At 40.5% G+C, this 25304-nt stretch overlaps 1 protein-coding gene across 4 annotated transcripts in view; it reads right to left on the bottom strand.

Moving 5' to 3' along the window:
- The window catches only part of Pclo (piccolo presynaptic cytomatrix protein), a 353455-nt gene that overhangs the window by 105623 nt on the left and 222528 nt on the right, over nt 1-25304 (bottom strand). For all 4 annotated transcript variants that reach the window (XM_063237492.1, XM_063237501.1, XM_063237500.1 and 1 more), the window contains one exon: nt 41-166. In XM_063237492.1, coding sequence (XP_063093562.1) covers nt 41-166 — 126 coding nt within the window. The remainder of the gene's footprint in view (nt 1-40; nt 167-25304) is intronic.

Raw genomic sequence — 25304 nt, 5'->3', positions numbered from 1 at the left:
TATATTCACCGTGGTTTATTTTGATATGGCTTATTCTTACCTTCCACAAGTTTCCCTGTCTGTTCCGCACTTCCCCCAGGAAGAATCTTCGCAATGTAGGCTCCAATTTCTCCATTGTGTCCAGGGATTTCTTTACCACCCACAATCCTAATTCCTAGTCCATTACCTGTATTGAAAAAGTAGCAAGTCATTAGGAGTAAGAAGGGTCAATGGTAATTACAGCCGTAGGAAACACAAACAGTGGACCTCCGTCCTAGGAGCTAGGTACAACACTAATTTGGAACTAGACCTATATAACAAAAGCGTATTACACTGATTTCAATTATAGAGCACATGAAATAAGGTTTTCTGAGAGTATACCACAGTCTAAAATTAAGCTGCATTAACAAATAAATATTTGGATTCATCCATATTCAATCACAGGCTAAGGCATTTTAACCAAATATATTATAACATTTTATAAAAGGATACTCACAGAGTAAGAAACCGTTATCACAATCTGAACACTAGAATGACTGCAAGGCATATGTGAAAGCAGGATCATAATCTAAGAACTGCTACAGAGTATCCAGTCTTAACTCATCAACCGATACTGTTTGTGGCACAACGAATTGTTCTTCATTAATAATTCAGTAAACTGCTCCTCACTCCACAGATTTTTCTATAATCAGCCCCATAGAATGAAGACAGAATAATTATTATGCGAATTCTAACTGACACAGATTTGAACTGTTTATATTTTAAGCTTGCATGTTGTTTCAGTACCAGATACAGTTTTGGTACAAATATCAAGGATATGTTAACGTAACACGTCCTAAAAGAAAGCGGAGTTCTTCATCTTTAGTGACGGCAGAATGAACTATTGCTTTAAAACTTAAATTCATTCCAGCAATTGAAACAGCATTTTAAAATTCTTTCAAAATCTCCAGCTTTAAAGAGCTACTGCATTTCTAAGTGATGCCCCCATGTTGGGAGCCGCGTCTGTGATAGCTCGCCTTGCGCAGCGGACGTGCGGCCTGTGGTAAAGAGCAAAGCCTGAGGTAGATTACCCCTCCCATCGAATATGTTAGTTTCCTGCTTACCGCGTAAACAACCCGCTCAACAATATAGTCTGCCTGGCAACTGATGATGTTAGCCAATCAGCTTGCCTTGCTTACTTTAACATGATTGGACACTGTACCCGTATATATACCGGTGCCACCCCTGGGCGGAAGAAGAAGCCAGGTAGAAGCCCAGAAGTAAAAGCCCAAAAGGAGCCGCGGAGAGCGGACCGGTAGAGGCTTTGGGGCAGACTGAAGCACAAAAGGAGCCGCGGGGAGCGGACCAGAGGAGGCTTCAGCTGGGAGAACCCAGGGCAGGCTGTACGGAGAAGGAAAATAAAAAGAAAAGGTTGTCCACTACCGGACTTTGTCGTGTGTCCTTCCTGCCGGCCGGGAGCGGACATCGACATTTGGAGGCCCGCCCGGGGACTGATCACCCCCGAGACGTGGAAGTGGACAACGCTCCAGTACAGAGCTGCGAGACAGGTGAGTTGGGGATAAGCCTGGGCTCTGGGTGGCGCGCACCTACAGGGCTTTTAGACTCCCCTCAGGCTCACGCGTAAGTGGCGGATTCCTTGGGCCTCACGCGGTGAGTAACATATTAAAAGATGGGAAACATGTTAGGTAGCAACATTAAGAGCGAGGGTGGTTGTGGAGAAAGCTCTCAAGAGCTTACAAAAGTACGCAGGGTATCTGAGCAGGCCCAGTCAGGGAGCTCCCGAGAGGGGTCCGTCAAGGGGAACAAGGATGCTAAGGAGGAGGACGGGGCTCTAGCCTCGGAGTCGTCTGACTCCGAGGACGAGGGAAAGTTGAATGGCAAGGAGGCCAAAGAGACCAGCTGTCAGGAGCCTAAATCGCTCAATAAGGAGTCGCAGGGTTCTTTTCCAGCGTTGCCCCGCGAATTGCGCTCTGCTCAACCTGGTCTGTGGAGGAGTAGAGAGCTCCTGAGCGCTCCCCGGCGCGAGAGGGAGGCGAAGCCTTCCGCCCCACCTTGGGGGCCGTTTCCGGAGGCGATTCCTCGCCACGAGGCGGCCGCCTGGGAGCTCTCTCCCCTTTCGCCAGAACAGGAAGTGATGCACGGGCCCCCATTTTCCGCCCAATCACGGCCGCTGTCTTATGCTCCGCCGCCGGCGGGTCGGTATTTTTACAGGCGGCTTTGGCAGGGGGGACGCTTGTCTCATGAGGTACATCCATCTGGGATAGATAGTGGCCCCTACGGGATATTTCCTGTACAAGTAGCTATGGGCCAGGGACGCAATGTATGGGAGCCTTTTGAGATAAAGCAGATTAGAAAACTTAAAAATGCAGTTACAACCTTTGGGCCGACTGCGCCTTACACCATTGCCATGCTGGAGAATCTGTCTTCTGGGCCCCTCACCCCCGCGGACTGGATTCAGCTGGCAAAGGCGTGTCTGCCCTCGGGTAGTTACCTGGATTGGCGAGCCTGGTACACAGAGTTCTCTGCCGAGCAGGCTGAGAAAAACGCCGGTCGAGGAAATGGGAGCTGGGGATTTAGCTTAGCGGCATAAGCGCCTGCCTTGTAAGCAGGCAATCGCCAGTTCGATCCCTGGTACCAATAAAAAAAAAAAAAAAAAAAACGAAAAAGATAAAAATAAAAAATAAAAAATACAAAAACAAAAAGGGGGAGTAGGCCAAGGCCTGGCCCCAAAGGCACGATTATCCATGGCACTATTCACACACAATTTTTTAAATTTAAATAATGATAATCGCTCCCCAGCTGTGGAGCACTGCAACCCTTCCCCCAACCATAAAGGGTGGGTGAAGTGGAAAGATGTCCTGACAGGACAATGGATGGGCCCGGATCCAGTGGTCAGCTGGAACCGAGGCGCGGTTTGTGTTTTCCCACAGGAACCGGGACGAGAACCACTGTGGATACCGGAGAGACTGACATGGGCAACAAAGCCCTCGACTGAAGATCAGACCTGCCCTACTGGAGATCCATCACAGACCAACCAATAAGATGAATAGAAATAGCGGTAGCCCGAAATGGACAAGAAGATCCTCAGGCATATGCATGGCTTGCTCAATCGGCCCACGACCGAGTCTAGATATGGCGGGCATCCCTCATTCTCCTCCATAAGGTGACAATACACAGCAGGGTAGGTGAGTCAATGACGGGTAAGAGCGTGCCTCCCCAGCACGACTCGACCTAAGCCAGGCCCTACCCCATCCTGCACGTAAGCCGCTGGACTGTTAGATGCTGCCCAGGTCTAAATTTCTCTCCGAGGGGATTCCTTTACGGAGAGGAAATGAGTGCAAGCTTGTGTGCATCCAGGTTCCGTCCAGTTTGTGCCTGGCCCTAGAAAAAGGACGAGGGCCTCAGGGCCTTGGCAGACCATGGCATGGCCAACCAGGGTCTAAGCCAAGGACCTACGGTGGACCTACACATAGGGCATAAGCCTCTGCACCCAGTCCAGGAAGGGCTACGATGCGCACATTCATAAAAAATAAAATAGGGGGAGATGTTGGGAGCCGCGTCTGTGATAGCTCGCCTTGCGCGGCGGACGTGCGGCCTGTGGTAAAGAGCAAAGCCTGAGGTAGATTACCCCTCCCATCGAATATGTTAGTTTCCTGCTTACCGCGTAAACAACCCGCTCAACAATATATTCTGCCTGGCAACTGATGATGTTAGCCAATCAGCTTGCCTTGCTTACTTTAACATGATTGGACACTGTACCCGTATATATACCGGTGCCACCCCTGGGCGGAAGAAGAAGCCAGGTAGAAGCCCAGAAGTAAAAGCCCAAAAGGAGCCGCGGAGAGCGGACCGGTAGAGGCTTTGGGGCAGACTGAAGCACAAAAGGAGCCGCGGGGAGCGGACCAGAGGAGGCTTCAGCTGGGAGAACCCAGGGCAGGCTGTACGGAGAAGGAAAATAAAAAGAAAAGGTTGTCCACTACCGGACTTTGTCGTGTGTCCTTCCTGCCGGCCGGGAGCGGACATCGACACCCCCACCCCCATTTTACTTTTCAAAATCAATTCTAGGGCCAACATCAGTCCAGCTTAAACATTAAAACGCAACAGGTAAGACCTGCTGGAATTTTTTGTCAGATGTGAAGCCGGGATACACTCTGATAAAATCAGGTCTCTTTTTCCAGGTAGATTTGATACTCCAAAGGAATTTCTCCCCACTCCTCTCCTCCTTCCCTCCCCTGCTTTCTGTCCTGGTTTTCCTCCATCTTTTCCTCTCCTTCTTTACTCCCTGGTCCCCTCCCTTTGTTTTTGGAGCTGATGAAGTATTTTTCAAGATTTTGCATCAAAAAAAGAATGAAGTAAATGAAACAAACTGTCTGCTTTGACATGTTGGGGTGCTAGGGGTGCAGTTAAGACAGAAGCCACTCTTTCAGGCCTTTGAGGAGAGACTTGTCACATGTTTCCAGAGCCAACACTGTTTCAGCAGAACTCAATTTGTGAAATAAACTTATCATAACTATGAATGCAAATAATCTGCTATCGTGAGTTAAGACTGAACTCAGTCCACATAAAGACAGCTGAGTTCAGGGGCTGGAGATTTACCTCAGCGGCATAAGCGCCTGCCTTGTAAGCAGGCAGTCGTGAGTTCGATCCCTGGTACCGATAAAAAGGAAAAAGACAAAAAAAAAAAAAAAAAAGACAGCTGAGTTCTTTGACTCTGGACTTGAAGGACTCATCAGTACCAACTGCTGACTACTGCCCGCTGCTTCTGTAGGTGAGAGGCTTCCTTAGTCACATGCCACACACTGTGGGGCCTGGCTCTGGGCTTTGCAGGACACAGAGCAGGACACAGGCTAACCGACAGCTACTGAGGACAATGCGAGTGCTTCCATTAAATGGTGTGAAGTACGCGGGGAACACATGGTTTGTAGAAAAGAGAGATTCAATAATCAAAGTAGCAAAAACTTGCTAATAAAATATATTACTTCTAACTTTAGTACAATGTAAATAATTAGTCTTTGGAAATGTCTAAGTATAAGCATGTGATAAATAGGGTATGCTATTAGCTAAGTGAGATCATGTATTAAACAGGCTATGCAAAAGACAAATCTGGGCACACAGGCAAAATATTTATATTTAAATTTAGTTTTCAGTTTAAAATCTACTTTAATTTTGCATATTTATTAATTTGTCACATTAAAAACTATTATGAGCCCAGTGTGATAGTGCACTCCTGTAATCCCAGCACTGGGGAGGCTGAGACAGGTGGATCTTCGCAAGTTCGAGACCATTCTGGACTACGAATAAGCTCAAGGTCAGCCTGAACTGCGTAGTAAGACCCTGTCTCAAAAAGACACAAAACAAAACAAATCAAAACCCCACTTTATTACGTTAGACCATATCACAGAATCTTTACATTTTAACCATTAAAATAATACATGAAAATAGTAAGTCATTATAATTAAAGCATTAAGTTTGGACAAAAAGTATTGTTTAACTTTGATAATGGTACAGGCAATATCCAAGCACTAAGGAAAAGCAAGTTTATACTAGTAAATATGCTATATTTTATGAATAGTGGCTTTACATCAACTTATTATTCATAATAATGTTATCATATAAGGCAAATATATTGAACAGTTTAGTACCTTTAACTGGGCAAAAGAAAAGGAAGAAAATCTGTGTAAATGTTAATGCTTATAAAGAACCAAAGATAATGGAGGTCCCCAAAGGATAATTCAATTGACCTACTATTATGTAGCTCCAGGCTATAAAGTTTATTTTTATATCACTTTACCTAGTAATTTCTGTTACAAGTTATCAATGTGACTACTTAACAAAATAGGCCAAATTATATTAAAAATCCATAGTAATTTCTCCTATGGAATTTTAAAATGTTTCATTAATATTGGATATGAAGAACTAAAGAATGTGTCATTATTTTTCCTTAATTTTTCTTTTTCTTTCTTTCTTTCTTTCTTTCTTTCTTTCTTTCTTTCTTTCTTTCTTTCTTTCTTTCTTTTTGTCTGTCTGTCTGTCTGTCTTCCTTCCTTCCTTCCTTAATTTTTCTCATTACAAGAAAAACCTTCTGTGAACATGAATGTGTATCAGTGGCCTCAATATCAGTTCATGCTTTTCGGCTTCCAGCACATCAAACAGCGAGTCCCACTCCCACCAAGGCGTCTGAGTTTAAAACTGAGCCATTTCCACTAGCTTTCTGTATCCAGTTATTTCTGTTCAGTCCTTTCTCCCTCTTTTCAAGCATGTGCCCACATGCACGAAAAACATTACTCTTTGGAAGATTTGAAGAGAATGTTTCATCTCCTGTTTTTATGAACTTAAACTCATACTGTTTGAGTGCAATGCACATAATGTTAAGATTTTACATGGAATCAAAGAAAGTATTGAAAGCATCCATACTCGCGACGTTACTGGGTGAGGTGACTTGAGGTTGGACGGCCGCTTGCCTGGACTGGCCACTGACACTGGATGTCAGGAAGACAAATCAAGGCCGACAGCAGAGAACACTGCTATTCTGCCTTTGTTGAATATTTTTCAAGTTACGGAAAATCAGAACAGTTGTACCTAAAATACACAGGAATTTCTCTTCTTGATGTACTTCAGGGATATCTTTCACTAAACATTGCACAGGACTCCCACATTCATAAGTACTTATTTATGCAGCATTATAACATTTTCTTTCATCTTTCATCTTAGCTTGGACAATTGCAAAATGAGAATCATAAAGACTAAAGAGTTGCCTGATACTTCTTCTACAAAACATAATTAAATATAAATTTATTCCCTGTAGCATTATGTAGGGCCTGAAAATGATTGCTTGATATGAAACCAGATATTATGAAAATAGAAAATAGTTCTGTTGTAGGTATGGCCTTAATATTAAATTATAAGAAGCTAATCTGCTGGAGTTACATATCAATCTCACTGACGGCAGCCCAGCACCAGAAGTGGGGTCACTCTCTATGCGTGCTGAGCTAAGGGACCATAAAAAGCATGAAAGGCCACACCTGAAAGATCCAAGAGCACAACCAGAAGTGTGCGTACCAATTCACAGGGCATTTCTTAATCTAGCCAAGTTGACCTATCACAAATGAATGTTTACCTTCCATACCTTTCCAACTTGATAACCAGACCCATCTCCTAAAACTGTACTTCATCTCCAAGTAAAAACAAGACCAAGTTTGTAGCTCTGCCTCACACAATTCAATTATCCTGTGTACATTAGAAATTCATTAACTCCCTCCCCATAGTCTCAACAGTGCCAGCATTTTTCAAAAATCTAAATCAAAATCTATTCTGAGACACAAAGCAAACTCTTAGGTGTAAACCACTGTAAAAAAAAAAAGGTTTTTTTAACATATTTCTAAAGTGCAGTGGTACAGGGTAAACATTCTCATTCCAAAGACGAGAAATAGGGGGGCAGAAAACAATAGGATCAAAACAAGACTAAAACCCCAAAGGAAAAATATTAAATCCTATAGCTCCATGTTCAGCATCCAGAGCACATGGTGCACATCAGTTTCAGAGAACGTGGGTGGCTCGCCCTATCACCTACTGGGAGCAGCCCACATGGACTCTGTCTCTGCTCAGCGCCCAGAGGTTTCCTTGGCAGATTTTCCGTATTCCTAGCATCTCAACCTTTGTGGAGTCTACACTGAATTTTTGGCTTCATTTCCACAGATTCACACACTGCTCTCTCACAGCCTCTTGCTTGGAGTTCCAAGCTTTCCCTTGAAATCTTGATGGGAGCCTTCTGACCACACAACTGTTGCATTCTACATGCAGGAAAACAAGCATCATGCATGTGGATGATGCTGAAGCATGCCATGAATGAAAATAGTAGTCGGCCTCCCTTGGGCCTGTTCTGTTTGTAGGTATGGCTTTACTGCAGTGGGCTCAGACTAGATGACTGAACCAGTGAAATGAGTCATGGGCAAACCAATTCCCTAGGTGGCCATGGTTTAGCAAGAGGCCTTGGGGATTTGTTCTCAAATGAAAAGCTTTTATTATGGATGCTTGAGCCCATATGGGCGAAGTGTTGCTGATTCCTGAGGTGTCCTTAGGGACCTTTCTCTTGTCCCCATCTGAGGTACTTGGTTTCTTTTCAGTTGTGCTAATTCTTCAGCAGCCACACCTCTTTGGTCTCAACTTTACAGAGACTGAGTGCTGGGTTGCCTTGAAATCTCTTCTACCAGATCAATTATTCACTCTCCTTAATTTGAGTCTCCTATAAGTCCCAGAACATGGGCAAAATGTAGTGGCTTTTTTTTTGCCAGGGTGTTAAGCACATTGGCACTAGTCCAGCTGCCAGCGAAGGCCTGTGCCCAGCTGGGATCTCTGGAACCTGGCCTTTAGTGTCCACGTTCCTACCAGCATTCTGATCAACTGAGCCCCAACCACAGTACTCCTCAGGGTTGGATCACAGCATTTTACGGCTCTCTAGAAACACTTCTTTAAGTCTTTTCAAACTCCTGTAAACCACACCCAAAGAATTCTAAACCACATTATCAGGTACAGTTATAGTTGTCTCCCCAGTTACACAGTTACAGCGAGTACCCCAGTTTTCTGTGTTGGCTTTTCCATTGCTTGCCATACTGAATACCCACAACTTAAAGTGGAGAGGCTTAATTGGGGTCACAGTCCATGCTTCACTGGCTCTAGACTGGACCTTCGTGGCAGAATGGCATGGCAGCAATAAGAGCAGAGAAACAATGCAGGCGGCACCATGCACAGTATCCAAGTCAAGCCTTCATCACTCACTCGGAGAAACCCAGAGGTATACTTTACCCATCTGCTGAGTGTTTCTATTCGTTAAGTTGCTATACAATGCCTGATGCTAACACTAGTTAAGGCATGCCTGGATCCTTGACTGCATGAAAACTATAAGACACCAAATGTGGTTGTCTTAAGACCCTGAATTTGTTTTGCAGGGAGAGGAAACTAATTCAAATATTAAAGTTACATTCTGAAATTTCTCTGCACAGAATATGTGTGAATACCACTTTTGTAGCAAAACTTGCACAATAAATTTTATAAGTTTACACTACTTAGCACAATGCCCAAGAGTGACACAGTACATGAAGGAAAAGAAATTAGGCCATGAGAAAGTGACTTCTTGCCCTTTATAAGTGGTGTGGGAGAGTCCCGTTGTCCTACTCCTGCAATGTCAAGGTCCTGCAACACTGTGCACAGACAGGACACGGCACAGCAGCACCAAATGTGACTTGAACAGTAACGCACTCTGAAACTTAGTTTTCTCCAGGTGAGCGCAGCACGCCGGTGATCATTATGTCAGAATAATCCATGTGCATTTGCTTTTTAGAAAATATCTGTAAAATGATATTATCTCCCTAGGTCTCAAAGGAATAAGGGAATTTTAGAAACCTTTCCTATTTCATACACGAAGAAGTCAGTTTCTGTGAGGGCAAGATCTGGAGAGAACACAGCTCCTCTTCTGGGAAGCTGCAGTGGGCCCCTGCCCTCTCTCAGTGAGTGACTAAGGTGGCCTTGTACCTGTGTTTGGTGCACACAGGGGCACTTGGCTTGGAGTCACATCTCCAGTGCGACAGTGGAACAGCCCAGGAGCTCCCCTTCCTGTCTAGTGAGAGTGCAGGAGATGAGGGAGCAGCTGTGGTCAAATCGCGAGCAGCAGAAACCACCAGGAAACTAAGGGAAGGTTCTGGGGCCAGCAACTTCGATCAAGAGGGCGGCAACGCGCACTCTGTGCTGCACAATGCACCACACAACCCAATGGAGCTGCCACTGAGGAGCCAGGAAACAGTGCAATTAATTTCTTTTACCTACTCCTGTAGAAATTTTTGTTATTACATGCTCTTATCATTATCACACACTGCAAGAGAGAATGACACATTTTTACACTAAACGTTTTAGCATTGTGATACAAATATAAGTTGCATGCCTATGTTTAAGTGAATAACTAACTGGATTAATATTAAACATTAAATAAGTTGGTATAAAATCTATAAAGAACAGTAGTGACAATAATCATGATTTTTGAGATGAGTTGAGAAACTGATTCATAGAGAAAAGTTTTAAATATGCTGAGTCACTTTTGGGATATAAATAAAATCCAGGTGTCCAGATTATTTTTATACTACAGGCAGAATATGTTCTCATCAAAATGGATTTGCTATGGTGAGGGAGGCATTCAAAATAGTTCAACAGCTTCTGCCTACCTGTAGAGACATTTGTTCACGGAGGAATTAGTTAGTGCAATTATTTTTGGTTACTTTCATTACTCTACCTAAAAGTTACTACAACTGTGTGGAATGGACCAGACATTGGGTACATGGTGTTAAATAACTGGTTTTAAAATATTCAAACATTCCTTTAAATTATGCTTTAAGTTAAAAAATGAGCTGTTTGTTTTATTTTTATCTAATTTCTCTTACATCAGATTTACTAATCTCTTAATTGTCAAAACATGCAACTTTGAACATATGGGTCTTGTTCTATGTGTACTTTGTGCCAACATATTTTTTATTTTATCAAATGTTGACCTTAGTTTCAGCATTCTGCATTGTGCACATGTATCATAGCATCAATATAACGTGCTGACATTGTTCTATGGTTAACATATTACCTGGGTTTCTCAGTCTCTCTAGTACCATGTTTATGAGCTGAAAGAAACAGTAACTAACATTTCTAGACATTCTCTTGTGCCTGAAACAGTTCTGAAACTCTTTTGTATCACCTTTTTAGCAACCTCTGCTCTGAGGTAGATATTGATACCACTTTCAGGATAAACCAGCTGAGACTAAGAAAAGTTGCAAATCTGTCTTGGTTGTCCTCATAAGTTAAGATCAGAACTCATTTTTTGTATCTTTCTATATTTCTTTCCTTATCACTCTAATTGTCAAGAAAATATTCTCGTGGATTAATATAAATCCCTACTCCTTCCATAAATCTCATTATGTCTTGCTCCTTTCGCACGGTTAACTCACAGTCATCTGACATTTAGACCTTCGCCTTTCACACGAGTGTAGCATCTGTCTCCTCTCCCACAGTTTATGCACCTGGATCTCTTCACTTGCTTCTCATGGGAAGATTACTCATTCCTTTAGTTTCATCTTAGAAGAGTGCAAGAAAAATGTGCTACGCCACCCACAGCTGGGTACAAAGCCTGTAACGTCACCTCCCTGGTAGAGAAAAAATACCCAAGCAGTCTTTGCCCTGAAAGATGTCAAGGGAAGCGGCCACGTTTCTGTGGAAGTAGCCCTGACCACAGAATCTCTTTTGTGACCGAGGAAGGGAATCCATCTTTTCAGTGCAATTTATCAAGAAGGAACTGCAATTTAACCACAGATTCAACCCGTACCCTATATTATTCCTACACTTTATTTCTAATTTTTCTTAAAGTTTGCAATTTAATAATTGAGACCTGTATCTTGGCACTGTCATGATAATAAGAGAGCAAAAGACATCTTATGCCAGAGAGAAAACCTAGGTGCCCTGACCCCTTCACGGGTGACAGACAGTGCCAGGGAAGTTCTAGCAGCTGGGACAGCCATGCAAGTCCATGCTGCAATGTCTCGGATCAGTGCTGGTGAATCTTTTAAGTCAAAAGACATCGATGTAGGAGATGTTTTCTAAACTGAAACTTCAGATTTCAGCTTTAATCACAGGGCTGGAGCTTGGCAGTAAGTAAGTGGGTTTGCTCTGCAGCTTGGGCTCTGGTCTCTGAGGTTCAGCACCACAGCTCTCGGAACTTCCAGGCTAGGCAGCAAACAGATACAGTTGTCTGGGCACTCTCTCTTCTAAGACTCGGCTGATTTGAAAAAAGGTTTTCCCATGAAATATTCGTGGAATGATGCTGGGGAAATGTCAAGTATCAGTGGCCGTAGCTTCTCTGATTCATATATGAAGCCCCACCGTGGCTTCGTTCATCTTTGGCTCACATACCATGAACAGCACCATGGTTTCCAACAGAGGCAACCCCAGAATGCTGAATTTCCCATGACCTGGAAGGCAATCGTACTGCCCATTAAATGTAGATTCTTAAACTGTCCGCCTGGTCCACTGTTTGCACATTGTCAGCCCTTTTCATAGCTCCTGTGTTCTGTGATAAAGCAAGTAGCAGTCAGCCACCATCTCATCTGGTAAACAGGTCACGGAAAGGAAATAAGTGGGGCTAACTGTGGTCTAAGGCCTAAACAGAAAGCCCACTGTGCGTCTCACTTGTGATGGAGGAGTCCTGGGCCCCACTGCCCTGCTTACCAACATCTGCTTGTCCATGAGATTGGGCCTTTAGCTTCCCACAGTTTAAAAAATTATTCAAGCAAGCCAATCCAGGTGTGCCAATCCACAGCCCCTTGGTCTCTCTATCACTGCGTAGGAACCCCAGAGTCCTGTGCCCCCACACCAGCATCTCTGAACATCCCCTGTTGCTGGTCTTGTAACTCCAGGGTGAGGTCCCCTGTACCCCGTGGGCCATGGCCCTCGAAGGCTGAAAGGAGGTGATTTAACTATTAAATACAGGACAAAATATCATGATAGGTAACTAAGAATAATATTTAAAGGAGACCCAATTTGAATTCAGAGCTGAGTCAAAATAGTTTAAGTAATAATTGTGTCATTTTAAATTCCTACAGTGAATCATGATTGAAAAAATCATTTCTTAGTTTGGGAGTACAAATGGGTAAGAAATATCCTCTGGTAAGAAATCTGACAAAATGTCTAAACATATCTTTTCCCTTTTAACTAATAATTTTATTTTTTGGGATGCAATATAAGGATTAAAACAATATATATCATACTCTCATTTTTTTCACTGTGGCATATTTTATAAAAGTGACAACACAAATATCCATCAGTTGAGGGATGGTTAAAATAAAAAAAACCACATGTGTATGCAATATAATAAAAATCAGTCATCAAATTTGCTGGTGGAGACTTATAGATGTACCAATAATATGTCTTTACTAGGAAATTCATACTCTATTTAAATGTACATGTGAACTACATTACAATGTACTTTCAACTTTTAACATATGTGCTTGTGTATATAAAGGAAATCGGAAAGATAAGAAAATATGAATTGCACAATTATGACAGTTTTATATTTTAGCTTTGTCTTTTCACCACTATTATACTTTATAGGAACATTATGACATTGTATAAATTTTTACATACATTCACATATATATGAAAGCAAAAATTGTCTATGTCAAGCTAGGAATATAGCTCAGTGGTACAGCACCTGCCTGGCAAGTGCAAGGTCCCAAGTTTAATTTCCAGTACCAAGAAAAAAGCATGTTCACCCATGTTCTCAAAGTTTATAACATTTATCTTTGTATTTAATGTATTTAATAAGCATATTTAATATTTTGTTATGATTTGGGTCTAGATGCCCTCCAAAGCCTCACGTGGTCATGGTGGGATCCTTTCCAGAGGTAGCTGGATCCAGAGTGAGATCACCATGCTGAGATTAAGGACAGGTGTATTACTAAATTTCCATGACTGCTTGGACATTCTTCTGGGTATGATTATGGGTGTCCCAAATAAGTACGAGTGGTACCCTCTAAAGATGGGTAATCTTGATAAAATACAGTGGATCTTCAAGTTATGGCCAGCCTCACATATGAGCAACTTGGGTTATGACTGGGATTTTAGGTTTAATTTGTGACCAAAGCCTTGAGTTAAGACCTTTGTAAACAAAGACTCATGATGCTAGAAAAGTGTAGGTGGGTGTATGTAAGCATGCATCCAAGCCCAGATGTGCATGTTTGTGGATGTTATTTCCACCAGTGCTTTAAAAAATTACTATGAATACTGCTATCAAAATGCCTCCCCTCCCCAGAAAAAAAGCTAGGAAAGAAGCTAAGAAAGGAAAGGAAGGTAAAGAATCAATCACGATACAAAGGAACAATGTAAAAGAAAAAACAGAAGCAGACAACCTTAGACCAAGTTTTAGTTCTGAAAAGGTTGAGACCTAGTGTGCTGGAAGACCTTGTGGGCTACAGACTCTCCAAAGGACAGAAAGAACAGCGGCGAGCTAGATTCTTGAAGCTGCTCTGCAAAGGGACTCTCGCTTCACACAATGACCACCTTCCGTTTCATCCTCCCTTTCTGCAAGCCAAAGATGTCAACAATATGAAATCGTCATTTCTGGTAAACTAGGCACATTTTGTATCTTTTTGGTGAATATACGAGGAAATTATTGGTGTTTCCAGTAAATTACACACATTATACAACTCTTTATTATGAAAATGTTAGTTAAGCGGTGTTTTGGGAGGTTCAGAATGCATTATAGCTATTATTTCTTATGGGAAGAAGAATCTTAATTTACAAGCAACTTGAGTTACAACCAGCCCTCGTGAGTGAACTGAAATCGTAAGTCAGGGGTCCGCTGTATAAGGGACAGGAGGAGGGACAGTGCCGTGTGTCCCTTGTTGCTTGCTTGCTGATTTCTGCTGCCCTTCTTTGCCATAGACTGTTTCTCCTGTGTGATGCCCCACTGCCATGCCATTCTGCTTGGAGCCAGCCAACTATGAACTGAAACCTTTACAAAATGAGAGATAAACAACACTTTCCTCCTTTAACTTTGTGTCAGATATTTTGTCTTAGCAATGAGGAAAGTCATGAGGACAGAATTTGGAGCTACAGAAGTGAGGTCAGTGCTGTGTCTGACCTTGAGCATGTGGCTCAGGAGCCTTTGGAGCTATCTGGAGGAAGAAACTGGAAAGGTTTGGAGATGCTCCTGAAGGAGTAGCCCTGCAGTGCTTTAAATGTATTTGATGGGAGAGTCTGGTCAGACTTCAGAAGGCAGAGTGCTGACAGAAAGGCTACAGGTGAAGACAAGACTGGAGGTTTCTAGTGGGGAAAAAGACTGTTTTGGCTGCTGGACTCCAGACGATGTATGTTATGCCTTGGGAGAAGGTTTCTATGCATTTTGCTCCTGTTCAGAAACTTTGTATGAAAGTGAGATTAAGGTCAGTGGGCTAATGAGTTTTGTAGAAGAAATTTCAAGGCAGTTTAATGTTGAGGCTATAGCACGTCTATAGTGGGGGCTTTCAGCCAGATTTATGTTGAAAATCAAGAGCAGAGGTCCCTGCAGAATGATTCAAAACATTTTGAGTTTGGCCAGAAAGAAAGCTCCATTAAAGTTGTGGCCTGTAAAGCTGGAACAGAAGATAAATTGGCTGCTGAAAAGACCTGCAACAAAAAGCTGAGTACTGCAGAACAGTACAACAAAAATGGCCTGAGGGTATCACAAGACCCAGGAGGACCTCACCCTTTGCAGCCTCAAAATTGCAAAACTGAAAGACTGCTTTGAAAAGAGAGCTCCAGAGCACCTTATTCCAGAATGGCAACTGTCTAGCAAAATTGTTCCTCAGGATCTGATAGGGACTGACCCTTACGGCCAAGAGAGAAGCAAGCCTGGCTACTGATCCAGCTGGCAGTAGACCTCTGCATCATCCATATGGCACTAACTTTAGGCTCACGTACAATACAACAACTTGCCTTTATTTCTTTATTATAATTATCTTTATTTATTTAAATTATCTTTTTATTATAATTATATTTATCTTTTTATTATATTTATATTATTGTATATTATATATTAATATTATATTATAATTTATATATTATTATTTATTAATTATAATTGTTTTATTATAATTATCTTTTCTATAACCTTGCATTACCTTAAGTAGACTTTAAACATACTGAAAGTAGGTAAATTATTTCATTAGCATTTTTATTGAGGTAGAACATGAGAATTTTGTTGTTAGCTTTTTAAAATAATCTACTTATGGTAGTATTATATATTTGGTAAATATTAATAGGATATATAGACCTATGTTTAGCACATTTCATTTAAATCTGAGAATAAATCTAAAACATTTCTGTTTAAATTTTATGGATTTTCATTTGCAATTCAGAAACAAGAGGCAAATAAAACTTATAGTTATACTTTCAAAATATTTAAGAAAATGGAAAACCTGTAAGTGAAAAACAATGTAATTATTTTTATATTTAATGACTAGAAAACATTTAAGATTTTCACCATTTTCTGTATTTTTCCACACATAATTTTCAGTTACATATTAGGACAATGTAATGACTGATCAATTAGTATAAACAAAACCACTATTGCAAATGTAACTATTTGCACTAAAGTATCTGTGGAGACATTTGGAAAAGTATGGGGCTGGTTTGCTCATTGCAAATGTCTACATGCATTTGTGTACATTTCCCCTCCTGCCCAAAAAATGAATCTATACTTTACTGATGCCTTCATATATTGCCAGACCTTGAGAAATGATCCATAAGAGAAGTGGAAAGTCTGACTAGCTAGAGTAGCTTTTGAAGTTGATCTTGAACACTTGTGCTCAGCTTCTAAAATTTTAAACAGAAAACTTCTCCTGCTGAGTGTGTAAGTGAGCAGAGGAAGCAATTCCACAGCAGAACCAGGGCTGAGTCCCTGTGCTGTCTTCCCAAACAATCATTCACATGCTTGAGGGTTCTAGGAACATCACAGTCCTCCTCAGAAACGTAATGGACTCTTATGAACAGCTAACAGAACACTGGCTATTTGCCTCAGGTTCCTGAGGTTTCTCAGGAGACTTGATTTTCAGCACGGCCGGTCCACTCTCTGGAGCTGCTGTTATGCTGTCTGATGAGTAATTTTGGGTGGAGCACAGGGAGGTATATTAGGCTTGTAGCTTTCTTTTTTTCAAGCACATGAAATCAAGGTTATAATGCAATATTTAGAAACCACCACTTCACAGAGTCTTACATCAAAACAAATTTCAACAGATTCATCCTTTGTGTTTTATTTCACATGTAATAACTTAAATATTTAAGCATAAAAATGTTGTGCAGTCAAAATAATTTTGCACTTGGCTGAAACTTCCCAGGGGAATGTGGTATTTTATTATTGCCTCAGGGAATATAAAACACTTGCTCAAGGTAAAATTTGATAGAAATATTATAAAGTAAAATAAAGTCCTCTCAAAAATTGTACTGCACACCTGGACAGAACTTTGTGAACAGCTGCTGTTCAGCACTCTGGGAGCTGATACAAAGCACACAGCACCCTAAGCACCATTCATTCATGAGAAGCTACTGATCTTCGTGGAAGAAGCAGAGCATCTGGGCTGTGCTTCTCAGGCTCTCTGCATCCCAGCTCAACTGTCTGGGAGTTGTAGTGGGGGGTGTAAGCCATAAAGCCCTATCGTGAGGACAGGGCCAGGGGCATCACTGCAGATTATCTGTGTACTAAAACTGAGCAATGGGGAGCTGAGATGGCCACACATGGATTTCAGCCCTGAGCCAATGAAGTCAGGACAAGCTCCGAACAGACCATGCAGAGCCTGGACTACCATGTTACCCAGCCCAAAGCTGCTTACATGGATGCACAGCACCAGGAGGCAGTGACAGATTAAAGCACTGGCCAAATGAACTTTGAGTATTTTCCTCAGTCTTTGTACAAATCCAACAACAATGCTCTATAGTTTATAGATGGAACAAAGACGTTGGAACAGAACTTCAGCCAATTACTGGTAATCACCTGATCGAAAAATAAATCAGTACAACAGCAACAATAAAATGATGAGGATGATAAAATACTAAGCAGAGATATCAGTTTACCCCCACCAGAAGACAGCATTCCCTTCAGGGAAAAAATGTAAATCCAGTGATGCTCCACTTGTTACTAGAAACATAGATTTTTAACATACAACAAAAATATATGTCACACATAAAGAAACAAGAAAAGATGATCCACATGGTGGAAAAAAGCCTTTAAAAAACTTAAGAGATTGTGTTTAAAGACTTAAAATACAGAAACACTGGCTCAGGAAGTTAAAAAAAATAATTTGAAAGTATAAAAAAAGCAGTCATAAAATGCCCAGAAATGATAAATTGCTAGCTATTCTCAACAACATGCAAGAGGTGGAAGAATCAGCAAATTTGAAGGCAGATCAAAGATAATGGTCTAAACAGAAGAAGAGAAAAAGCAAAACCAAAAAGAAAATGAACAAGGCTTCAGAATCCAGATAGATACCAGGAAACATTAGACTCAGACTCGGGAGTTGAAGAAAAAACTTTAGTGTACAGATATAAGATAACCAAACCTAAATATGATGAAATAACAGAGACACACACCTGGACATGACATAACCACAGCACTGAAAGCTAAAGAAGAGAAAACCTTGAAAGCAGCAAGGGAAACACTGCTTATCACATTTACATCTGGCCATCTTGTCATCAAGAAAAACAGAAAACATAATGTCGTATTCAAAATAATGAGAAGAGGCAACCATTGATCGAGAACTTTATGTCAAAAAAACTTTCAAAAATGAAGGTGAACTAGTGAAAATTTCAGACAGACAGAAGTATGTCATCCAGTGGAACTCAAATTGACAGGAAAAAGTGAAGAGTAGGGGAACTTTCTCTGAGGTAGAGTCTACCCCAGATGGCAAAACAAACCTCAGTGGTTTGAAACAGTGCAGTCATTCCAAGTAGGTCCTGCAACCAGAACAGAATCACAAATCAAGAAAAGAGAGAGTCTGGAGAAACCTTCCCACATTCCCAATAGAAAGCAAAACAGCTTCTTATTAGTAGCACAAAGGACAAAGAGCGTGAGATCTCAATACACAAAGCCATGAGGGTAGGAACAAACCGCCTGAATATAATAAAAAGCATTTACTTCAAGAATATAGTTCTATATACATGAAACTTCAAAATTGTGTAAGATCAAATGTTTTCCCCTAAGAGTGGGGGCAAATCAAGGATGTCTCACTTCCAGAAGAACATGGCGGACAGATAACAGCAGCTACGGAGGCTCTGTGAAAGACTCGGCTCATAATTCAGGAATGGTGCGGAGTAAGGAGTCATAAGCAGGTGGAGATATGCTCTGCTGACCCAGGAACGAACTGGGCTGAGAGAAACCAACTTGGAATGCAGTCCTGGTGCTAGAACAGGAACAGAAAAGCCTCAGTGTGGAGGCTGGAGCCCGCGCCATTGGAAGCCTGGATTTGGGTTTCCCGCCGCATGGCAGCTGCGTCTACATCGGCTCAGCAAGGAGAGAGACTCGTGGAAGCTCTGAGAACGGGAATCGGTGAACGGAGTTGAGAGCGGGATGGGCGGGGAGCCGTGCACTTACTTGTGGTGAGGTGAGTGAGAGAAATTGACACTCTACCACAGTTTGACTCCAGCGGAGGACATTCTGGGACTGGGCAGACTTGCGGGAGCGGGGCACTGCAGCGACTTCAGCCATGTATCCCTCTCTCAAGTGGGATTGGTGAGAAGTGCCTAGCCTACGTGACGCTGCTGGCAGACCCAGTAGGCTAGCCCAACCCAGATCCCAGAGCCTGAGGGTGGCCTGGAGGGGCGGGCCCCACGTAGGCTGCCTGATCTGCAACTTCCTGGTGTGCTGCGGTGGGCGGGAACACCTAGCCGGTGCAATTCGATCAGGCTGTGGCTGACAGGGAGGGAAGCTGGGCCTCCTATATAAGCTTGCATATATAACGAACAAAGAATATGGGAAGAGGCAGCAACAAGAAAGGCTCGTCGGCCCCCAATCCTGAGAAACAGGTAATAGTGGACACCACACCAATAGACATAAAGTGCCATCTAGAGAGCCTCATAGACCAATTCAGGAATGAAGTTATTAATGACCTGAAGCTAGAAGTATGCAGAATAGTTAGAGAAATGCTAAGCACCACCCAAGAAAAAACAGATGGTGGAATGGAAGAACATAAAAAGAGGGGAGAATTGTTTGATGGAGAAAATAGAGAAAGCATAGAATACGTGAAGCAGGTTCAAAGGGAGTACCAGGAAACTAAAACAGTCTATCGAAAACTGGCATAACAGCTTGAAAGAAACTAAGGACAGACTATCTGAACTGGAGGGCAGATTTGTAAATGGGAGAATGAAATGAAAAACTACTTTTAAGAAGTAGTTACTTAAAAGTAACAAAGAAACAAACAGCAATAATACAAAGACAAGAAGATGATAAGAGGATCCATAACTTAAGAATTAAGAACATAAAAGAAGAAGTAGGGACACAAACAAATGAACTACAAAAGCTACTCACAGAAATAATCCAGGAGAATTTTCCTAATTTAGCAAAAGGTAAAGATACTCAGATGTATGAGGCATACAGGACCCCAGCCACCTACAACCCAAACAGAGCAACACCCAGGCATATAATAATAAAAATGCCAGAAATTCAATATAAGAACAGAATATTAAAAGCTGTCAGAGACAAGAAACAGACCACTTACAAGGGAACACCCATCAGAATTACGGCAGATTTCTCTGCACAAACCATCAAATCATGAAGAGCGTGGGGGGAAATAATTCAAGCTTTGAAAGATAATAATCTCCAGCCAAGATTGAGATATCCTGCACAACTGTCCCTGGAAATTGATGGAAAAACAAGGTGCTTCCAGGATAAAGAGGAACTGGGGGAATTTGCAACCACCAATTCAACTCTACAGAGAGTATTGCAGGATATTCTAAAAAAGAAAAATACAAAGAATCCAGAAATAGTGGCGGGGAGGTCACAATGAATGGAGCAGAAAACAAAATGAAGAAGACAAACTGACAACTAATGACAGAAAAAGAGCTCAACAGAAATGAGGCAGGGAAGATTGGATGATAGGAACAGCTATTTTGGAGAAAAAGACGTCTTAATAGGTAATACTGATTTAGTATCATCTTGTTTTGAAGTCTCATCAAACTTTTGTTCTTCTGTCTCCATTGGTCTAAACAGGTTGTATCTTATTGGATTTTATTATGTATGATAGTATAAGCAAAAACTTTTAAAGACAAGGAGATTATACAGAAACCATTGTTCATTTTCTGTTAGTTGATTCTAAATACCCTGTAATGCTGTCATTCTCTTAAATGGTTTTACATTGTTTTGATATATTTAATGCTACAGTATACGAAGTTGTACTCAAGGATTTCAAGGAAAGAGACAATATGGTAACTACTTTTATGTCAGGATTATCTTGTGGTGAAACACTATTCTGCTTAAATGGTTATGTTTTGATCTGCACTGTTTTGCTGTTATGCCCTCTTTTATCTCAATCTCCACTCCATTATTTACTTTTTTATTTTTATCCTTTTAATTAAGGGAAAAATAAATAAAAATAGCAGGATATATTATAGCAACCCACTTTGACTTTCCTTTATCTTGATTTAAAGCCCTGTATTACTCTCACCATCTTGTTTTTGACTGATGTCCCCCTATTCTGCTTTGCTTGATAGTACCAGGTTCGAAAGTTTAGGCAACAGCTGTGAAGATAGTGAGATTCATTATGACGCCCATTCTCGATGACTTTTATCTACTTTTGAAGACCTACAATGTCTCCAGTGTTTTGGTTTTGTCGGTTTTGTTCTTTACTGTTTTGTTCAATTTTATTATAACTGATGATATAGGCAATTCTATTAGAGATAGCGGGAGGCATTATGGTAACCATTATTGATCACCTTGTATTATGCTTTTACATTATCTATTATGTCCACCCTTTTGATTTGATTGACTCTGTTCTGTTATGTCACATTTGGTTCTACTCCCTTCCAAAAAAGTAATAAGAACCGTGGGAGTAACAAAACCCAAAATGTGTAATTGTCATTGTACAAAAGAGAGGAAAAGAAAGTGCTCTAAATGATATAACTGCATGTATGTTTAAGTGTATAAGATAGAAAATGATATCACTGAGTTTTGTTGGATCATTGAACAGAGCTGTCTGCAGTCTGCACTGTTGGAGTGTCCACTTCACAAGCTTTGGCTTTGTGACTTGGGCAATTATTTCTGAGATAACAGTGTGTAATCCATTAACTGGTGATTTCCTACTGTTCATTTTTTTCTGTAAATCTGTATAACTTATACCCTTTCTCTGCTTTTTTTTCTCCTTAAATAAAATTTTAAAAAATCAAGGATGTCTCTCTTTCTACTGTATTCAATATCTTACAGCATACTGCAGTTACTGTAATAAAAAATCAACATATGCATTTTAGAAAGGGAAAAGCAGACTATTTTAAAATGCCAATATTTTGTATGCAAAAATCATAAGGATTACAGAAAAACTACGAATTTAGAACATCAGTGAGACAATAAGGGAGAAAGTCATCATTCAAAAATCTATTTTCACATAAGAGCAACAGATATCACAAAAAAGTGCAAGTACGAAGGCTCCATTCACAGTGTGTCTAATGCAGTTAACGACTTTGAACCACACTTAATAAAAGATACACTAATGCTGTGCATGAGAGATGACAAAAATTTTGTGAAGAAAAATTAAGAGATAGAGATCTTAGTAAATGAAGAGATGCCACATGTTCAAGGAGGGAAAGACAATGTTGTGAGCCAGCAGTCCAGCCTAAACTGATCTATAATTTCACTAAATCCCTATCACAATCCTAGCAGGCTGATCTTGCATTTTATGAAAATGAAAAGGTCCTACATGAGGAGGTCAAAATATTTTTTAAAAAGCAAAAAGTTTGAGGATGTATACTACCAAACTTCCAAACTTTATAACTGCAGTAAAGAAGGGCGTGTAATATTGGTGTGATTGCTGGTAGGTACATAGGCCACTGGAACAAATTGACAATAGAGAAATAAGCAGTTATATCAATGGCAGACTGAAGTTTTACAAAAGTGTCAAGGTAATTCAGAGGGCAGTTTTTCCCAAATTTTTTTCACACAGTTGGCTATTTTCTTATGGCTCAAAAGAAATGAATTGAGATCCTTACAGAATATCCTATACAAAAATCACAAAATATGTCAGAGACTAAAATGTAAAAAAGTTCCAGGTAAAAAATACCAGAGAACATCTATGCAACCTTCTGGAAACCACAGTTCTTAATACACTGTTAAGATCACACAATTGTGAACAATAAGTCGATAGGTTGGATTCCTTAAAATGCTAAATCTTGCTTTAAAAGATAACATTAAGTAAATAAGTCAAGAAATAGATGGAAAGGAAATATATGAATGCTGTATACTACATAGAGGACTTTTGGTAAGATAACCAACAAACCAGCAAAGGATATGAATAAACACCTCTTTCATTCGTAATTGCATGAATTTAAGTCTTTTCCTTCCTTTTTTTTTTTTATAAGATTGACTGTTCTTCAATTCTATTTAGTCTTTCAAAGAACCAACTCTTTGAATCACTGATCCTTTGTATTGTCTTCTTAGTTTCAATGGCTTTAAGTTCTGCTCTGATCTTTATAATTGCTTCCCTTGTATGAGCTTTGGCTTGATTCATTCTTTTTTTCCTAGAAGTCTGAGGCTCAGCATTAGGTTATTTGAACTTGTTCTATTTTGCTAATACAGTATGAGAATTTACCACTACAAATTGCCCTTTTAGGCCTGCCTTCACTGTGCCCAGTTAGTTCTGGTATATTGTATTAGCATACCATTTAATAGTAGATATAGTTTAATTTAATCTGTGACCCACTGGTTGTTCAGGAGGGTGTTATTTAATTTCCAAGTGTTTATATAGTATGAAAGTTTTTTGCCATTGAGTTCCAATTTCGTTACACCGTGGTCAACATGGAATAATTTCCATTCTTTTGCATTTTCTTAAGCATGATTATGAGTGGTTGTGGCCTATTTGGGAACACATCCACTGCAGCTGAGAAGAACGCACACTCTGATGATGCTGGGCGGAACAGTCTGTGGATTTCTAAGTCCATTTGTTCACAAGTTTGGTTCGGTTCTGATAATTCTTTTTGATATTTAGTCTGGTTGATCTATCTATTTGTGACAGTGGTATATTAAGTTCCCCCAGTACAATTGTGTTAGTACTAATTTTATTTTTCATGTCCATTAATATTTTGACATTTCAACAGAGAATATTTATAAGCATTGCTCATAAATATTCAAAGTCATGTCATTAGAGAAATAAAAATTGAATTAAGGCATCACATACACCCACTCCAAAAGACAGACATTGCCAACTATCAGCAATGCCATAAAGAAGGCAGAAAGAACACTGTGGCCCGGGAGGAACTGTAAAGTGGTACACTCATTGAAGAACGATTTGATGGCTGCTTAGTTAGCCAAAACCATATAACACAGAAGTTTCATATCTGGGAAAACACCAAAGGAAAATGACATCTACCCATTGTGAAACTTGTATGTAATTAACAAAAACCTGGGTTGGGGCCAGGGATATAGCTCAGTGGTTAAAGCGCTTGCCTGATAAGTACAAGGTTGTGAGTTGGATTCCTGGTACCAAAATAATAATAATAATAATAATAATAAACTGGACAAAATCTAATACCTACACTGAATTTTGAATAACAGTGGAATATGTTTAGAAAAAAGCAGCCAATCGCTGGTAACTGGTATTAGGTAGACTAATCTAAAATTTTTTGGAAAGTAAAATTAAACACACACTAAACTGCTTACTAAATAATTCCATTTATATGGGATACCTAAAAAATAAATTTATAGAATGAGGAAATGAATCAATACTTACTTGTGGCTGAGTAACTGACATTGGAAAGAGAGATGTTAGTAGGCTCTAAGGAATATTTTGAAAAATTACTAACATTTCTAAATGAAATTATGATGATTTACACACAACTTTGTAAATTTATTAACTTCACACATTAACAATAAGTACTTATATACAATATACCTCAACAAAGCAGTTATAGAAATAAAAAGAACTACCTGTTAGTTGTCCCTGTTACTAAGATCCAGTGAAATCTGTCATAACTGTCTATTATGTATGACGATCAAAAAATTGGTGACAGATGAGGAAGATGAGACAAACCAGTTTCCCAAGAAAACATTTCCAGCTTTTGAATCCAACAATGTGCACCAGGTTCTTCACTATTATCAATGCTAATTAGTCTTCCTAGCCTTGCAGATGGAGCCAGACTAAGACTGCCCTGTACACAGAGACGCCTTCTGCAAAACCAGAAGAATTTCTTCGGTTTCTTCAGCAGCTGTGTTTCCAGGACCACATGATACTAAAAGAGGGTCACTTTTTATGTATTACACTTTGTGCTTTCTGTTCATTTCTCTCTAAGTGAAGAGAAAATAATATCTGCAGAGTCTGTAGTAAGAACAATACTTCCTGGCAGGTCCGCGTGCAGCCTTGAGACACACAGAGCTCAGGGCACTTCGCAGTGGAAACATTTGTTCTCAAATTTAAGGTGATGCTGGAGTTCAGGTCCAGCCCAGGACTTCGTGACTGCAAAGCTCATTACCTGTTCTCTCCAGTGTGCTGCCTTTGCTTATTGGAATAAAAACACTTTGAAAAATACTGTACGTAAAAAAAAAAAGCAGCTATTAACCACATCTGTGAAAT

This window comes from Cavia porcellus, unplaced genomic scaffold (genome assembly GCF_034190915.1).
Source record: "Cavia porcellus strain 051 isolate PalLab524CR breed Dunkin Hartley unplaced genomic scaffold, mCavPor4.1 scaffold_2, whole genome shotgun sequence".
Taxonomy (NCBI): Eukaryota; Metazoa; Chordata; class Mammalia; order Rodentia; family Caviidae; genus Cavia; species Cavia porcellus.
This window is presented reverse-complemented; position numbering and strand designations above follow the sequence as displayed.